The sequence below is a fragment of the Erythranthe guttata genome, chromosome 10, assembly GCF_056151865.1.
Source record: "Erythranthe guttata isolate IM_541 chromosome 10, IM_541, whole genome shotgun sequence".
Classification (NCBI taxonomy): Eukaryota; Viridiplantae; Streptophyta; class Magnoliopsida; order Lamiales; family Phrymaceae; genus Erythranthe; species Erythranthe guttata.
Window position 1 is genome coordinate 18987069 of NC_142542.1, and position 18410 is coordinate 19005478.

An 18410-nucleotide genomic window follows, 5' to 3' on the forward strand; every position below is an offset into this window, starting at 1 on the left:
TGTAAGTGCAAATTTGACAAAAAAACTAATTAAAATATACATGAGAATCTTAGCTCGAATAAAAAAAATTAATTGATAAAATAAATAAAGCTTCTTTTTGTTAATTTTTATCACAAAAAAACAAGAATGACGTGGCATAAGTTTGAATCCTTGTCAGCAAAATTCTAACACATCATTATGAAAGGAGGTCAACATCACAAAGGTGAACAAAGTTAACTATTCTAACAACCAATCACTGTCATACATTGATCCACTAATGACTATTCGGCTACACCAAGGGGTGATTTTAATTTTAGCCCATGCCCAATAGTATATATATATATATATCTTATATATAAAAGAAAAAAACGCTCGACAACTCTAAAAAATCATAACGGTATTTCTATAATTATTTATTTTTAATATTTCTTCTTTACTAATTTGAAATTTCTAACTATAATTTTAACAATTATCAATCTCCGATTTTTCATCAATATATTCTCAAATCTTAAGCGATAAAGATATAAAATCTTAATCTATATATTTGGATTATAAATCTTAATATGTAAGATTTAAAAAAATCAGTGTTACATAAATATGAATAATACTATATTATTAAATTTTACTATGTTAATGTACGATATTTTCTTATTATGTATTAAATTGATTATTTTTTTCACTTTTGAAATAATATCCCGTGCATCGCACGGGGAAAAAATGCTAGTATATAATATTTATTGCAAAAATAAATAATACACACTTTTTAAATATTTACCAATATTTTAATCAAAATATTAAACCTCTCTAAAAAAAATTATGGAATTTATGAAATAAGACAAAATTAATGGAGCAAAGAGCAATGGAATGTTCTATGCATTTTGAAATTCAACAATAAGTCCAAGACATTGTTAAAAAAAATTGAATTTAATTAATAGTTTGGATGTCTATGTATGAATGATCCAAAAGTGCCAATTTTATATAAGTTGAGAAATTTGTTATATATTATTGAAGCAAGTGAGTTTGTGTCAATTGACCTAAGTTCGAATTCCTTTGCCGACAGTCACTAGATCGAATTTATCACATATGGTTTATCCAATATGACTTACGTCTCCCATATAATTTACAAACTATTTTACAAGAGTACAGTACAGACAGTAGACCTTTATAATTAGTTGCGGGTTTGTTCAAATTGAAAAAGAAGACAAAGACAAGAGATATTTAGTCAAATAATTGATGGATCCATAAATCTTGTTGTGGAAATTAGAGGCTTCAAATTTGAACCACTCAAATCATAGACAAGCATGGGCCTGGGCCCAGACCCACCACCCACCCACCCCATACCACAAATATTTTCGGTCAATGTAACTTATGTGTGCCACATATTTATTTCATTTATTGTTTTTATTTGTGTAATTATTTATAGGGCACATTACGGTCATCCCAAGGTATCTCCATATTACGAAAAAAAAAAAAAACTCTTTTGTTGGATAATTACAGTCACCCCTTCCTTTTAAATATTTTTTACATAAAATTTATGTAATTCAATAATTTATCGAACCAAATTGTATATTTAGTTCAGTAAACAATATAAAATGTTGGCGTACCGAAATTTTCGTTCGGTTTCACCGATTTAACATTCCTAAATTTACTTATGAAGGAGTATTTTCGTAAAATAATACATAGTTAAGGGATGGTTGTAATTACCCAAATAGGAGGGGGTTTTTGTAATTTGACCATAACTCAGGGGTGACCTTAATTTACCTTTATATATATATATATATATATATATATATATATATATATATATATATATATATATATATTTCACGTTAACTCGGAGTCTATACGATACTACATTGGGTAGATCTTTATCATTCATAAGCACACAAACACCACATTGGTATATGTAGATCAATGATAAAAACTCACCTGATGTAGTGAACATAGAATTAACATGTTAACGCGTTGATCGTTTCACAAGTCGCATTGAATAAAATTGAAAATTTGGTTGTGATCTATTTATATTTTAAATTCAAATCTTTGTCACAAATCGAAAAAGTAGAGAATGGGCACGAACTGAATCACATATCTCTATTTTAATAGTAGATGCTACGTATTAACTCTCTTAATAAAGACTCGTCTTTGTTTTCGATCGATATTTTTTAAAACTTCAAACATATTACACATAATAATTTAATCTTTTTTTTTTTTTACAAAGAATTTAATTTCCCTAATAAATGGAGATTTTTTCTCTAACAACAAAATCCCTAATTACAGAACCAACCCACAAATTCCCATTCTCTTCATCAACTTCACTAACAAACTTCCATCTAGAATCCAATACCTCCACCACATTCCCATTCCCATCCAACCTGATTCCCATTCCGGAGTTCCCAATCCAACGAGCCAAACGCGAGTACAATCGCGTGATATCCACCGGGATTAATCCAACCACGGCATTCCCAATCCCGGGTTTCGATAAAACCCATTCCAATAGCTTCCCTCTCTTTGAATTGATTCCCACCCAAAACTCGCCGTTCCGATTCCGCTTTATGTTATCTGGGAATCCTGGGAATTGAGCTAGGGATTCGAGATTCCCGGATTTGGGGGTTTTGAGCCAGAATTTGAATAATGTACAAGTTGTGGTCTCCACGAAAAGTAGGAACTCACCGTTTTGACTCAGTGCGACGCCGTTTGGGAACTTGAGATTGTCTAGAAGGAGAGTGGTTTTGTTTGTTGTGGGTTCGAATTTCATTAGTCTTCCGGTATTGTCGCCGCTAATGATTATTGGGAGATGATTCCTGCACAATAATTTCATATTTTTTTATTAATTAAAAATGATTAAAGAATAATTTTGTAATAAAATAACAACTTTTTCGTCTAAAATTAATATCTTTTAATATATATATATTTTTAGGACAAATTACTAACAAGGTATCTTCTGTCCGAATAATTACAAATACCTTCTCAATTTTGAATTTTCTTACGACAATTTTCTTTATTCAGTAGATAAATTTAACACTATAGAAATTAACGTATAAAATAATACATAGTTGAAGAGAAAATTGTAATTTTTAAAACAGAAAAAGGATTTATTCTTAATTTAGAATTTCTTAGTTGGCACACATATTAAGCACTTACGAGTGGGATTGCAGAGTGGAAGATTTAAATGCAATTTATTATTTAGCTTCCCAAGAATATTGGATTTGGATAAAATAAAAAGTCAAAATTGTGAGTGAAACTGCAAATGGATAAACGTTGACTTATTTTGAGCAGACTTTTGTTCTGACAAAAAAGAAAGATGGAACTTTCTGGTACCGTTATCTTCATATTCATTAAGAAGATAGAAGAAGAAAATTAAAGGAAAAGTAAATAAATAAAATTTATTATTTTTAAACAGATTTGCACAAAAATACGTACTTAAACTCCACTTAATAAATTAATAAAATCACTTAAATAATAGTAATTTATTCTAGTTTGATTCGGTAATGTGTTAAATTACTAATTCGATAAGTTAATATTTCACTAAATTAAAAGATTTTGCTAATCATAAATATATTAATTTATAGAGATTTAACTGTGTAATTTACGATTACCTCCTTTGGAACCTCGTACTGCTATCCGTAAAATATACGACTCCACTATCTTGATCGATGTCTAAAGAATTGGTGAAACGAAGAGCAACCCGATTCACTTGTTGGGCCACCGGGCTGGCCCGGCCACCATTCGGGCCGACAACAAGAAGGCCCATATAAGCATCCGCAATATATAGATCACCACTCTTTTGATTGAAACGTAGGCCCAATGGCCTACCACAAATATGCTCCATTTTAGAGTGATCATGACTTCCTTCACAACCATTCCTACTTTTATTTAAATATAAAAAAACAATTGGCATAAATTAATATTATTCTCAAAAAAAGAAAAATAATACAAAATTGATTATATTGTGAATCTATCCCATGTGGTTCATTAATTGCAATTTGTGGATTTGGATGTTACCACCCTCTATTTCAGCTTACATATCATTTACCGGTTCAGCACGTCGATTAAGGAAATTAATAAATATGTATGGATCTTAGTTAAAAATATACAATATGACTATCAGTATAATATTGGAGTTCTAAAGTGACAAATAATATTAACAATTTTTATTATTTATTTATTTATAATTAACATAAATTTGTATTGTAGTAATTATATGAAAAATGAATAATAGGCATAATAAGTCCATAAGTGTGAGTTCACATCCTTGCTTGTACATTTTCCAATTGTCCAAAAATTAGGGGTCACCTTTCCTTTTTCTTTTTCTCTACCACATTCTTTTTTCCTCCTATATTTGTGAATATTTATATTTTAAATAGACAATAATTCATATTTTTGTTTTTACCAATAATTCCCCAAACACTTGATATCACCGTTAAATAAAAAAAAAAAACTTTATAAAAAAAAATAATAATAATATAGAGACTCCCAATATTTGATTGGTACGCGTCATTTTTCAAAATTAAGTTGATTCCCAACTTTTTGTTTATCATGTATTAATAGAAATTAATATCTTTTAATTAGAAGACAAGTTTAATTAGTATATGCAAATCATGTTCAATTGGGCCACTACTTTTTCAAGATTGAAGAATAACAAACATACATACAATAAAAGATAAATAACACATGCCACGAAAAGCACATGACTATTACTTAGGTGGTTTTGTCAAAGCTTTTAGAAAAGCAAAAGTGGCTAATTATAATTTAAGTTAATGATAAGTGCTTATTTCTAACGGTTGGAAGTGTTTGTAAATACTATGAAAAATCATGTTTCAGCCACTTATTTTAAGAGAAGTTGGCCGACAGTGCTTCTTACATTTTATCTTAAGACAACTTATTTTAATAGAAATAGAAGCAAAAATTAACATTACAAATACACCAAAAGTATTTACGATCCCAAAAAATTCCAAAATCACTTTTTAAAAGTTTTTGCAAAACCATCTTAATACTTCAAAATTGCGTGTTAGGAAGCCAATACAATACTTGTGGTTGTGGATATCATATGATATAACAACCCATTTTTATTTATTTATATTATATAACAAATATTATCTATATATACTTTGCAAAGTTGCACACACATTGTTATGAATTTAATATTTAAGACCCCAAAGTATTGATTTTTAATCCACTATATATTGTGATTAAAAGTATAGAAATTAAAATTAAATATTGATTAATTAAAAAATAATAATAGATAAAAAAAAAAATGGTCCATGTACTAAAAAGAATATAAAAAGAAACTATAGGGGTCGTGGGGAGTGATGTGTTTAAATTATGGACCACTATTTGTCAATTATGCCTTTTGTTGTTAGAACCATGAAAAAAAAAAATATATATATATATATATATATCTTAAAATACACATTTCCACGCAAATATTTAATATAATATATTACGACGCAAATTAGTCGTGCAAAAAAAGAATTAAAAAATATAATTAATAAAAATAATAAAAAATGTTTTTTTTCTGACCTGTCCGGTGACGTCACGGCGAAGTCAACCCACCGGCTTTCGTTATCCCGCCACCGTATAATCCTGCCGTCGGAGACACCGGTGTAGGGCCCACCGCCGCTACCGTCAAACGCGAAGCTCTCCGGGCCGACGGCGCCGCCGGGCATCGGTATAACCACCGCCGTGGAGTTTCCCTCCGGCGATGCCGACGCCGTCGACGTCGTCGCTGCAGTATTCTTGCTGACGTGTTGTTGCTGCTGTCCGATGATGGAAACCTTAGTACCGTCGAAGGAGACAAAAACGGCGGCTGCAAGTACTGCAATGAAAAGGAGGGTGGTGCTAATTGCTCCGGCCGTCGACATGATATTCTTGAAAAAAGAATATTAATGGAGGATTTGGTATTATTTTTTGTGTTGCTAATAAAATTTTAGGGGTGAAATGGGAATAATATATAGATAGGTTTATGGTTTACACTTGAAGAAATTCCCAAAGCTAAGTAAGCTATATGTGTGTGTGTGTGTGTGTGTGTGTGTGTGTGTGTGTGTGTGTGTGTGTGTGTGTATGTATAATGTATATTGCGTTTGAGGCACTAATATTATTTTTGTACGGTTTATTTTTGACAAAGTGTCCCTACTTAGTTGCTAGTTGGTACCCATTGCCTAACATCTATTGGTAGAATATATTGTGCTACATATCACAATTTCAAAATTAATAATAAATAATAATAATGTATGTATGTATGTGTGTGTGTGTGTCAATGAAGTTTAAGTAAAAAAATGTTTCAAAGCGTCAAATTTAGTGGAATCTTTAGGTTATGTGGAATATTCTCCACTTTGTACTCGTTTTATCATATTCGAACTCCACATCTTGAAACAAGATGTATCTCTTGGCTAGTAACTAGTAAGTATCAGATTGTGGTGCAATATCGGAAACTGTATATTTTCACAAAACGAGTACACAAACTAGAGAACATTGCACGAAATCAAAAAGATTATGTTTAATTTGAGACCATAAGCATAGACGTGTAAGAAGATTCACAATTGAAGATTCCAATTATCCTATGAAGGGCTTTTTCGTAATTTGACAGTATATCATCGATTAGGGGTTGCTGTAATTTTACCCTAATTTAAAAGAAGGGAAGTAGTAAAGTATAATGGCAGAAATAGGAAGAGAATTAATGTTGAGTTAATAATATTAGAAATATGATGGAGATATTTGTTCCCAAGAATTGTAATCATCAACAGCCAAAAATACAAGCCTCAATTATTATACCGCATCTCAATAATAATTAATTAAGGGAAACAAATAAAATAAATAAAAGAATCACACATGTGATTTCACAGTTCTTTTAATAAAGTAAAAAAAAAAATTAATTATTCAATTTCCTTATGCTAATTTTAACAAATATTAATTCCAAGTTAGTATATGAAAATTGGAAATCAAATTAGGTAATGGGCTTCTTACACTCTCCAAACGGGCTGGGCTATTTCTTGTTATTTAAGTTTAAAATTTATTTTTTAATTTTTAATTTTAATTTGGATTAATCCTTCTACAATGTAAGCCAAATAATATACCGCAAATTCAACATAACAATATTAGGTAATTGTGAAGTTTCTTAACTTGAACATATATTTAATTTTCAGTTACATGACTAATCGACCTTGAATATATATTATCGTTCGATTAATATATAAGGGAAAATTGGTTAAAACTTTCTTAAACAAATTTGTATAGTTTAATAGTTCGTCCGAATATCTTGAATTTACTAAAAATAAATCCATCGGGGTAGCTTAGTTGACTGAGAATAAATTGAAAATTGACAGATTAGCTATAGAATTTGAACCCAAAACTAGACATCTTAGATTAAAATAACATTTTCCAACAATTAGTGAATGTGGTGTTGAGGACGATAAGATATTTTTCAGTCTAAATTAACTATTTTTTGTCTAAGATTTGTGACTAAGTTGCAAAATGAACTTCTGACAAAATGTGATATAAATCAGTAACTATTCTGATTTGAAAAGGTAATAATGCAAAAAGTAAAACAAAAATAATAAGTAAATAAATAGGGCAAATGGCAAATAGGCCCATGACAAGTGAACTTAATTAAAAGAGGAACATCTAATTTTTTTATTTTTCAAATAAATCCAGCTCATTCAAACTTATTTGCAAATAAGAAAATTCCTTAAATATATACTAAAATTACCGCCAATTCAACTCCAATTTCTTGATTTACACCCCAATATAGCCCAATTTCATCAATTAACCAATTTTAATCATAATTTCACTTTTGACCCCAATTTTTGACCCGCCACCACAGGAGACCGCCGGTCAGCCACCGTTGACCGCCGGGTCTTCGGCGTTGACTTTTTTTTTTTTTTTTTTGTATATATATATATAAATTTTTTCTTAAAAAAAATATTTCAATTAATATTACTGTCTTGGCTGCTAAATTATTGTATCTAGCAGTTATTTAACTGTCGGAGACAGTAATTTAACTGTTAATTGATTTTTTTTTCTTCAAAAATATTTTCATTAATATTACTGTCTTGGCTGCTAAATTACTGTCTCCAGCAGTTACTTAACTGTCGGAGACAATAATTTAACTGTTAATTGACTTTTTATTTTTTGATATTTTAATTAATATTACTGTATTTAATTTGTTGCTAAATTACTGTCTCCAGCAGTCATTTAATTGTCGGAGACAGTAATTTAACCGTTATTGACTTTTTTTTTCTTAAATAAAATATTTTAATTAATATTACTGTCTTGACTGCTAAATTACTGTCTCCAGCAGTTATTTAACTGTCAGAGACAGTAATTTAAATATTAATTGACTTTTTTTTTTGAATTTTTTTTCTCAAAAAATTATTAAAATGTGGGTTAATGTGATATATTTGTTTAAATCCGGGTGGTCAATGTGTAATATAAAAGAAGTTAGAGCATAATAGATGGAATTGACAAAAATTATACTATGGAGGTATTTTTAACTAAATTAATGGGAATGTGTGTATTTGAAAGACTGATATTTTTGTAAACACTAATTATGATTTATTTACAAGGAAATTCGCAATGATCATATATTGTTTTTGTAGGTAAATAAATAAATAGTTAATTAAATAAAAAGACACGTAGGCACGTATAAATCGCTAAAGAACTGCAACCCTTGCATGCCAAGACTCTTTTATATAATAATTAATTAATTAATTAATTACATAAACCCCAATATTATATTAATATATATAGAATTCCGGTCAAAAACCCTAAATTGATCAAAACCTAAAAATTAGCCATGAACTCCACCTTCATCCATTTTTTTCTGAAGCCATCGAAAAAGAATGCTACAAAATTCAAGAAAAAAACAAGAACCATAAAAAGAAAAAGAAATACAATAATCCCTTCACAATTAAACGACGCCGTTCATGCAGAATCAGAAGAAATCATCATCGGAGCCGATAATCATGCAATATCAGAATCAGCAGAAATCATCGGAGCCAATCAAGATCTTCTCAACATCATCCTCTCCAAGATCGGAGATAAGCACCGCCACCGCTGCAAAATCATCTGCAAAACATGGTACGAGTACATCTCCGGCCGCCGCTACGTCTACAACTTCAAACTCCCGCCTCCCTCCGCCCTCCTCATCCGCCGCTACACCCGCCTCCGCCGCCCCGATAATATTGTAAAGTACCTCACAGTCCCACTCGTAAAGAACACCACGGCGGCGCCGCCGCCGCCGAATCTTGAATTCCTCCAGTCGAACCGCATCAAACAATCGTGCAACGGCCTCCTCCTCCTCTGCCCCGCCGACGCACACACACGCAGTAAAAACACAGCCAACGTGGATCACTACGTGTACAACCCAACCACCGGCCGCCGCCGCCACATCCCTCTCCCCACCGCCAAAAACACAAAAATCGAGATCAAATCCATGAACTTAGCCTTCGATCCGACAAAGTTGCCCCCCCATTACAAGATCATATCCCTCTCCACAGTCCACCGGACCTACGTATCCTACACGCGCCTCCACATATACTCGTCAGAGACGCACAGCTGGCGGCCGTCGAAGGCGGAGCTCCCGGCGCCGAAATGCATCTCCGTCGACTTCAGCAACGGCGTCTACCTCAACGGAAAAATCCACTGGCCTTCCCCGAAAGGCGCCACGTCGGTCTACTTCGACGTGGAGAACGAGCGGTTCGAGACGATGCCGATGCCGCCGGTTCAAGACTCCGCCACGTCGAGGAGGACGATACGCTACTTCGGGGAGTGCGGCGGGAGGCTTATCATGATCGACTCCGGCGAGGCCTCCCCGGCGAGATTCTCCGTTTTCGAGATGAAAAAGGACTATTCGGGATGGACGGTGAAATACGAGGCGAGGCTAGGGTGGTTGTTCGGGTGGAGGGTGGAGAAGTACCGGATTCTGTCGGTGATTCTCGACGGAGAATCTTTGGAAGGCGATTTGGCGGTGGTGATATACTGCCCCGGTAGAGCGAGGTCCGGTAAGGGGTTGCTGACGTGTAATCTGAGGACGGAGAGTATCAAGAATATACATTCGCCGGTCGGCGGTTGGGATTTGAAGCTGTTGGAGGAGAAAGGATATTCTGTTGTTCATCCTTTTTATAGGACTAAATTTCAAGTTTAATTTTCCTATTGAGAAGAAAACTTTTGGCATATACATTCCTTTAATTTGTTTTTTTCTTAGTATGTATTTGTGTTTTCTTTGTTCATGGTTGGTTATGAAGTCATGTAATACAATTGTGCAACCATGCATGACAAATTGTATTTTTGCACAAAACAAGTACAAATTAGAGAACATTTCACAGATTGTAAAGATTTTGTTAAATTTGACACTATAAGAATGAACATGCAATTGAGGAAATTATTGTAATGAACATGCAATTGAGGAGATTATTGTAATTACACAAATATGATTGTGTTTTCGTAATTTGACATTACCTCAAGGAATGACCCGGATTATAAGAATTTATGCGCCACAACTAAAAGAATAAATTCGCAACCTTGATCTAAGTTAAGAAAGATGCCATCGGAAATTCCCAAGACAAAAATGCCTTATATATATATATATATATATATATATATATATATATATATATATATATATATATATATATATATATATATATATATATATATATATATATATATATATATATATATATATATATATATGTATATATATGTATATACATATATATATGTATATGTATATACATATATATACACTAGGCCAAAACAGCTCACTTGCGACGTTTTTTTTGGCGACGATTCCGGAATCGTCGCTAGTTTGCGACCATTTTGACTAAAAAACGTCGCAAGATATCGGAAAATAAGATTTCGATGGAATATCTCGCGACGATAAAAATAATCGTCATCAGTATGCGACTAATATCAATAAAACGTCGCAAAGGGGAAAAAAAAATAATAATACACTCTCGTAGCGACGTTTTTGGCGACGATTCCGTAATCGTCGCTAGTTTGCGACCATTTTGACTAAAAAACGTCGCAAGATATCGGAAAATAAGATTTCGATGGAATATCTCGCGACGATAAAAATAATCGTCGCCAGTATGCGACTAATATCAATAAAACGTCGCAAAGGGCAATTGTGAAAAAAAACAAATTATTGGGTTGGCGACGAATAAGGATAAACGTAGCGTAATAAAGAGGAAATATGAAATTATATTTATTCGTAGCGACGAAAATAGTGTATTCGTCGCATGTAAAATACTTTGTTAAAAGAATTATAATTATTATTTGCGACGATAGTGTATGAATCGTCGCCAAATAATTATAGAAAAAATCTCGCATTTCTATAGCGACGTTTCTTACAGAAACGTCGCAAATCTATTTAATTTTTTTTTGGTTGCGACGAAAGTGATTAAAACGTCGCTACGAGATTCATTTAAATCTGAATTGGCGACAATTTATTAGGAATCGTCGCAAAAAATTGAATTATAAGTCAGGCCCTAATCTGATTTTCTTCTCGTTTCTCTCTCTCTTTCAATCTTCCCCTCCGCCGGTCCTCCCCCTCCGCCTCCGCCGGTCCTCCCCCTCCGCCTCCGCCGACGCAGTCTGCCGCTGCCGCTGCTCTCCGCCGTCCGCCGTCCGTCGCTGCTCTCGGATGATGAAGAAGATTCGATGTCCTCGGATATTAACTGCTTAAGCCAAAATGATAAATCGGATACTAGTTCGGTTCTTAAATCTGCTATGGCATCCAAATCTGGTACTAGTCTTGTTCATCGTATGATACAATTGCCTTTCTTTTTATTGAATTTCTGCAAATATGGTGATGGATTGAAGAAAGAAAAAGAGATTTTTTTTTTTATTAATTATTGAAGAAATTGATTCAAAGCAGGTGGAGCATATATGGGGGATGGGAGGGCGGGCAATTCGAGCAGTAAGCCGGAGTAGCTCGAGCAATACGATGTGATTGGGAAAATCGGAGAGGGAACATACGGTTTGGTTTTCTTGGCGAAGATTAAGGCGAACTGCTCCAAATCCATTGCGATTAAGAAATTCAAGCAGTCCAAAGATGGCGACGGCGTTTCCCCCCACCGCGATTCGTGAAATTATGGTTAATTGCAAAACCCCCCTTTTTTAATTTTTAATTTTTTTTGGGTGTTTCTGCGTTTTACATGATTTTCTCCAGCAATGTATGTATTATTGTATACGACACGTGTTTCTGGTTGTGCTATGTTTATGGGGATTCTCTGTTGATTAGATTGGCTAAGAAGAAAAAGAAAATGTTATTTTTCTTGTGGTTGGGTCTGGAGTGTGTGTGTGTGTGTGTGTGTGTGTGTGTGTGTGTGTGTGTGTGTGTGTGTGTGTGTGTGTGAAGTGTGGTAGATTGATGATTCATGTTATTACCATGTTTTTGTATTTCTTTCCTTTAACTCTTTCCTTAGAATTTTCATTTTCGTATATAGGTGAGAATAGGAAGGAAAAGTCTCTTGGGTTTCTTACACATAATTTTGTTAAGCTGTTTCTCTGCACCGATGTAAGTATATTTCATGTCGAACATTAATATTGATATTTGTTTGGTTTGCATCTTATGAATATAAATTGTCTTCAAATTCAGATGGATTTGATTTCTCTCGAAGATGCAGCAAAGCTTTTGCTCGGTGACGGAAAGCACACTTCAATGACTACTAGAAGTAAGATACCTTTACCTTATTTATTTATCTTGCTTTATTGCTTAAATGAAAGATACAATAATAAATTTCTTAACATTAGTTTCATTCAACTCTCCAGCAAAAGTCAGAAGACTGTACGATATTGCCAATGTGTTATCTTCCATGAAATTCATCGAGAAGGTGATTCATCGTATATCCTAATTCTACATTAATTTTATGAAACTCGTTATGTGGATTTATAATTTTAACACTTATTCTGTACAATATACAGATTCATCACCCTGAGACAAGAAAACCTGCTTTTAGATGGTTAGGGCTGAATGGAAAACCCGATAATGGAATTGTAGACTCGAAGAAGAGGATTTTTGGGACTGATTTAACTAATACAGCAAAGAGGTTTAAGGTTGATGAAGATGGGCTTCAAATCTTGAAGCCAGTTAACCTAATGCGAGTAAAAAACGAGACCGAAAACGAGAATGATAGAACAACTACAATGGGTGCAAAGAGTTACCTGTTTGGCCCTTTTGCACCTGCAAATGTACCCCAAGTTGGAGTGTCGAACGATTATAAGGGAAAGCAGGTTGTTGATTGGGAAAGCTTGGCTTCTACTTACCGGCCTAAGTATCACAACCAAGGTATTTTCTTGAAATTGTTGATTTCATCATATCAAAATATTTTTTCTTAGTTAAATAAATTCCAATCATTTCTTTCATTCGAAGTGTCGTGTTCGTGTTTGTGCTGTGTTTATCAAATAATAGACAACAAGATGCAAGTGATACAAATAGTATATACATTCATTTTCTTTATTTCAAGTTCCATACTGTCTAGGCACGCCATTTTTTCCAAGAAACAACTATGTTCGTTTATCTAATAATTCGTCATCGCTAAATTCGTGTCTGGACAACAGTTGAATAGTTGCTTATTTCTCATGAATATTTGTTTTAAATAATGTTGTTGCATACATGGATAGTTTTTTTGGGGATGTTCATTTATTAGTTGCTATGCTGTCGAAATTTTTGCTAAACAAGTGTACTTAATCATTTTCAGGCTGATTTGGAACGAGTGTACGATGAGACAATTCGTGATGGAAGTGACGAAAGCACGGCCAACTCAATTGCGATAGAAAAAGTGCTCGGAAAAAGCAAAGGGCTTGGAATTAAGATTGCAACCACCACAAAGAATCGGTTTTAATATTTTCGATATAAGTGTTTTTTTTTTGATATAAGTGTATTTTTTTTTATATAAGTGTATTTTTTTTATATAAGTTTATTTAATCCGTATAATTGGTTTTAATATTTTCGATATAAGTGTATTTTTTTTTTGTACAACTGCTGAATACAGGTTGAATTTGTTAATTGAAAAAATAAATAAACCAGAAATTATATTAAAAAAAAAAAAACCTAGCGACGAATAAATAAAACAAATCGTCGCAAATAAATCGTGGCCTTGCGACGAAAAAGACTATTAGTCGCAAACATTTTTCACAAACGTAGCGACGAAACCGTCACAAAACGTCGCTGAATATAGCGACGAAAATATAATTCGTCGCCAATGTTTGCGACTTATTCTTTATTCGTCGCAACTGGGCAGCGACGAAAGTATAGGATCCGTCGCGAAAATTAAAAAACATTTTTTCCAAGAAAATACGAATGTTGTGACGATTTATGAAATTCGTCGCCAAACGTTGCGTCGAAAATGACTTTTCGTCGCCGACCTTGCGACGGGACGTTTGGCGACGTTTTTGGTATGATTTGGCGACGAAAATAATTCGTCGCAAACAGTAAAAAATCGTCGCCAAATAGACATTTTCGTCGCCAAAATTCGTCGCCAGTCGACCATTTTGGCCTAGTGATATGTATATGTATATACATATATATATATATATATATATATATATATATATATATATATACATATATATATATATATATATATATATATATATATATATATATATATATATATATATATATAAGAGTTAGAAACAACTAATCTTGCCGGCTAATTCTCTAATAATCATCATCAAACAGATTCAAATATTAGAAAACTCTTGTAACCCTAATACTTTATAAAAGTCCCGACCATGATAATCGCCTCCTCCGGCGAACCTTCCCTTAAGTTATCAACCAAGAGCAGAACCAAGTTCAAGAAAACCACCACCACCGCCGCCACCAAAACAAGAATCCACTGCCAAGATGTCCAAGAATCAGATCCAACCTCGTACTCTGCAGAATCCATCGGCAGCAATCAAGATTTGATCAACTTAATCTTCACCAAACTCGAACCAAAACACCGTCAGAGGTGTGCAATCATATGCAAGTTTTGGTACAGCGTGATCACGAGCCGTACCTTCAAGTACAAGCTTCCACCACTGTCCCACCTCCTCGTACGGTGGTCCGCCACCCAAAGCCGCCAGCGCTCGATTTTTCCGGCGATCAAATACTCGATCGTCCCACTCCACAACGACCAGACCTCAAATCGGCCGCCACCTCAGATATTATTTCGGCCCGCTTTGGACTTTCTTGAATCCAATGACCAGCATGTAAATGGCATCAGGATTATCCAATCATGCAACAGCCTATTCCTCTGCTCTCCTGATTCATCAATCAAGAAAATAAACAAAAACGGAGCAGAAAAAAACAACGGGTTGTTTCCAAGTGCAGGCAATGTCGAACATTATGTGTATAATCCTGGTACAAACAAATTCAGGACTCTTCCTTGGCCAGCTGTCAGAAGGAAGACAACTAGGGAGGTCATAGCAATGAACTTAGCCTTTGATCCTACGAAATCGCCTCACTACAAGGTTGTTAGTCTCTCTACAGTGCGTAATTCCTGCAGTTCGTACAATCAGGTCGATATATACTCGTCGGAGAAGTGGCGGTGGAGGGCAACAAAAGCTGAATTCCCACCAAATTGGGCACACGTGGATTTTACCAACGGCGTTTTCTTGAACGGTGGGGTCCACTGGGCTTCTCACACTGGGAACACTTCGGTCTACTTTGACGTCGAAAACGAGCATTTCAAGATTATGCCTATGCCGCCAGTTCAGGGCGGCGGTCAACGGAGGTCAATACGGTATTTCGGTGAATCCGGCGGGCGGCTGCTTCTGATCGACTTGCAAGAGCAGTCTCCGGTGAGGTTTGCGGTCTTTCGGATGAAGAAGAGCTACTCTGAATGGAAGGTGAAGTATAAAGTCGACATGTCTTCTTGTTTCTTCTACAGTGGAAGGATTTTGAACAAGTACTATATTCTTTCTGTGATATGTGGGGGCGAAAAGGGTGACTTACTTGTGATATATAGTCCCGGTAGAGATGGTAAAGGGCTAATGACTTATAGTTTATGGGATGATAGACCAGACAAGATACATTCATCCGTTCCTGGTTGGGATTCGGGACTGTTGGAGGAGAAAGGTTATTCAGGTGTCCATCCTCTTATGAGTACTAAATTTGAAGTTTTGTAGGTTTTCTAATTGTTCTTTATCAAGTAATTTTCTTTACTATTTTCAAAATACCATGGGTGTCCTCTTATTTCGAAACTATCGAGCATTTTATAAACAATGGAATATAATCCTTATTACCGAACAATTGATTACAAATATTACACAATACATATGAACTAGGGGTACTCGAACGAGGGCGATGATAATGCTAAGTGACGATAAAAGCCTAACAAATCTAATATCATCTAGCAAAAAAAAAATTGGTGATTCGTTATTGCAAGGTGTAAATTCCTATGTAAGGCATAAGCACAGAAGAAATCCAGAGCTTACCGTTACGCTCCTCCACTTCACTGATAAACCTCAAAGTCGTCCCTTCTAAATCTTCGAAAACCTGCAAGATTTTCCCCTCACTGCTCAGCTTTATAGCAGTTGCGTGAGGCTTTCCCCCGACTAAAAAGTAATGCAGTTGCTTGAAGTTTAGAGACAGCTTCAACATAGTACTTCCGAACCATGAATAAGAAGTTGCCCATTTTGTAAGAAGCCCCGTTTTCGAGTGCAGAGCAACCCAAAACTCCCCTTCTTGATTTCTTCTAACATTGTCGGGCAAACCAGGTAGCTCAACAAAGGTGTCGTGTTTTCCGATATTAGGGCCTTGAAGCCAATACCTTAGGATTCTCCGGTTAGTTGTTTCTGCAACTAACACAAAAGACCGATCTGTACTTAGTGCCACACCATTGGCAAAAGCAAGTCCTTGAAGCAAAATCGTCACTTGTTTGCTCGATATATCGTACTTCATTAGCTTGCCAGTCTTGTCTATGGTTAGAATTGATGGCATGAATTCCCTTTTACATATCAAACATAAAAGTAACTGTTAATGCTAATTAGAGGACAAACACACACACACACACACATAAGAATACAATTTATACAAATACCTTCTGTGGAAAACTGTACTGGAATCTGTGAAGTAAATCAAATCTTCTTCATCATCAATATCAATGTCGTTTGTAAAGAGTAATTTGTTGCCGTGTACTTGTGTTACTAGCGGAGAAGCCATTCCTCCTTGTGGACCAACTACTTGGAGCCCTAAATACGCATCGGCAATGTAAAGATCTCCACTTTTCCGGTGAAATCTTAATCCCAATGGTCTTCCGCATACGTGTTCCATTGTTGGATTGAATGCCTCAGAACATTCTTCCCTATAATCAAAACAAAATTCAAATTCAAATTTACCAAATCGATTACAGAATATAATCACCGGAACCCTAATAATAGTTGTAAACAATTTGTTTAGATAGGGGTTCAATTACCTTTGGGATGAGGTGACGGCGAATTCCAACCAATTTTTACCGTTCCATTTCAGAATGCGGCCGTCGGCGACGCCGGTGTAAGGGCCTCCGCCGCTTGGATCGAAGACCAGGCTCTCCGGCCCGACGGCTCCAGGGAGGTGGATCCTCTCGGCGAGGTGGAGAACATCGTGCGAGCCTCGTACGGGCGGCGGGGTGAAGAGGCCGGTGGTGGCGAAAGCCACCGCCACCGCCACCGCCACCGCCACCAGTGGAAGCGCGAGTGCAGTCAAAATGAGCTTTGAGTTCATCTGTGTGGCTGTGAAAATACAGTACTCCCGTTATTGATTTCAAAATTCATTCCATTTAAAAGAATATAATAATAATAATATTTAAAATATGATTATTTATTTATTTTTAGTTATATAATTAATAATTTATGAGGTAAATATTTAAACTTTTTAGGGAAAATTGCACTTCACACCCTAAAAAATGCCTTTTTTGCACTTTTCCCACTTAAAATACAAAAACGAGATTGTCCGCCCCCCTTCAAAATATACAACTTGGTGCACTTTGCCTCAAATGTGTATTTCTGGATTAATTCTTGTCAGGTTTGAGTAAATTGGAAGGGCAATTTCATCTTTTAAGGCTTTAAATGCATTTAACCTTTTTCATCCTAATTCCTACATTATAATGATTACGAAGAACAAAGAACAAATTTTGTCAAATTCAGAAGTAAATTTCGTCTAATTTGACAGCGAATTTCATCAATTTGGGAAGGAGAACCCCAAGTAACTCTGAAAGAAGAATTCTCAAGCGGAAGATGTAAAATGACATATACACCCTTAATTCTATGAGAATTAGGCCGGAAATACGCATTTGGGGCAAAGTGCACTGAATTACATATTTTGAAAGGGACAGTCTCATTATTGTATTTGTTGGGGTTAAAGTGCAAAACAAACATTTTTTTAAGGGGGTGAAGTGCAATTTGCCCAACTTTTTATATATCGGCAAAATGGTAAATATGGGCCAACCTGAATTCTGGTGTCCATA

At 34.7% G+C, this 18410-nt stretch overlaps 5 protein-coding genes across 5 annotated transcripts; 3 read left to right on the top strand and 2 right to left on the bottom strand.

The window, feature by feature from the left end:
• Positions 1-2073: 2073 nt before the first annotated feature.
• SSL2 (strictosidine synthase-like 2) lies at positions 2074-6132 on the bottom strand. Its single transcript, XM_012972723.2, has 3 exons — positions 5500-6132; positions 3576-3842; positions 2074-2780 (listed from the first exon to the last, which is right to left on the bottom strand). The coding sequence occupies exons 1-3, from the start codon at positions 5838-5840 to the stop codon at positions 2210-2212; spliced, it is 1179 nt and encodes a 392-aa protein (XP_012828177.2). The 5' UTR covers positions 5841-6132; the 3' UTR covers positions 2074-2209.
• Positions 6133-8746: 2614 nt separating this feature from the next.
• LOC105949269 (F-box protein At5g07610) lies at positions 8747-10258 on the top strand. Its single transcript, XM_012972555.2, has one exon. It carries the CDS (start codon positions 8771-8773, stop codon positions 10118-10120), a length of 1350 nt encoding a protein of 449 aa, XP_012828009.2. The 5' UTR covers positions 8747-8770; the 3' UTR covers positions 10121-10258.
• A 1240-nt stretch (positions 10259-11498) lies between these two features.
• On the top strand, positions 11499-13960 carry LOC105966932 (E2F transcription factor-like E2FE). Its single transcript, XM_088824375.1, has 6 exons — positions 11499-11722; positions 12426-12496; positions 12578-12653; positions 12751-12812; positions 12904-13267; positions 13680-13960. Exons 1-6 carry the CDS (start codon positions 11638-11640, stop codon positions 13682-13684), a joined length of 663 nt encoding a protein of 220 aa, XP_088680501.1. The 5' UTR covers positions 11499-11637; the 3' UTR covers positions 13685-13960.
• Positions 13961-14601: 641 nt separating this feature from the next.
• On the top strand, positions 14602-16092 carry LOC105949270 (F-box protein At5g07610). Its single transcript, XM_012972556.2, has one exon. The coding sequence runs from the start codon at positions 14716-14718 to the stop codon at positions 16090-16092; it is 1377 nt and encodes a 458-aa protein (XP_012828010.2). The 5' UTR covers positions 14602-14715.
• Positions 16093-16177: 85 nt separating this feature from the next.
• Positions 16178-17735, bottom strand: LOC105949398 (Calcium-dependent phosphotriesterase superfamily protein). The gene is made up of 3 exons (XM_012972700.2): positions 17382-17735; positions 17007-17270; positions 16178-16913 (listed from the first exon to the last, which is right to left on the bottom strand). Exons 1-3 carry the CDS (start codon positions 17666-17668, stop codon positions 16343-16345), a joined length of 1122 nt encoding a protein of 373 aa, XP_012828154.2. The 5' UTR covers positions 17669-17735; the 3' UTR covers positions 16178-16342.
• Between the last annotated feature and the right edge of the window lie 675 nt (positions 17736-18410).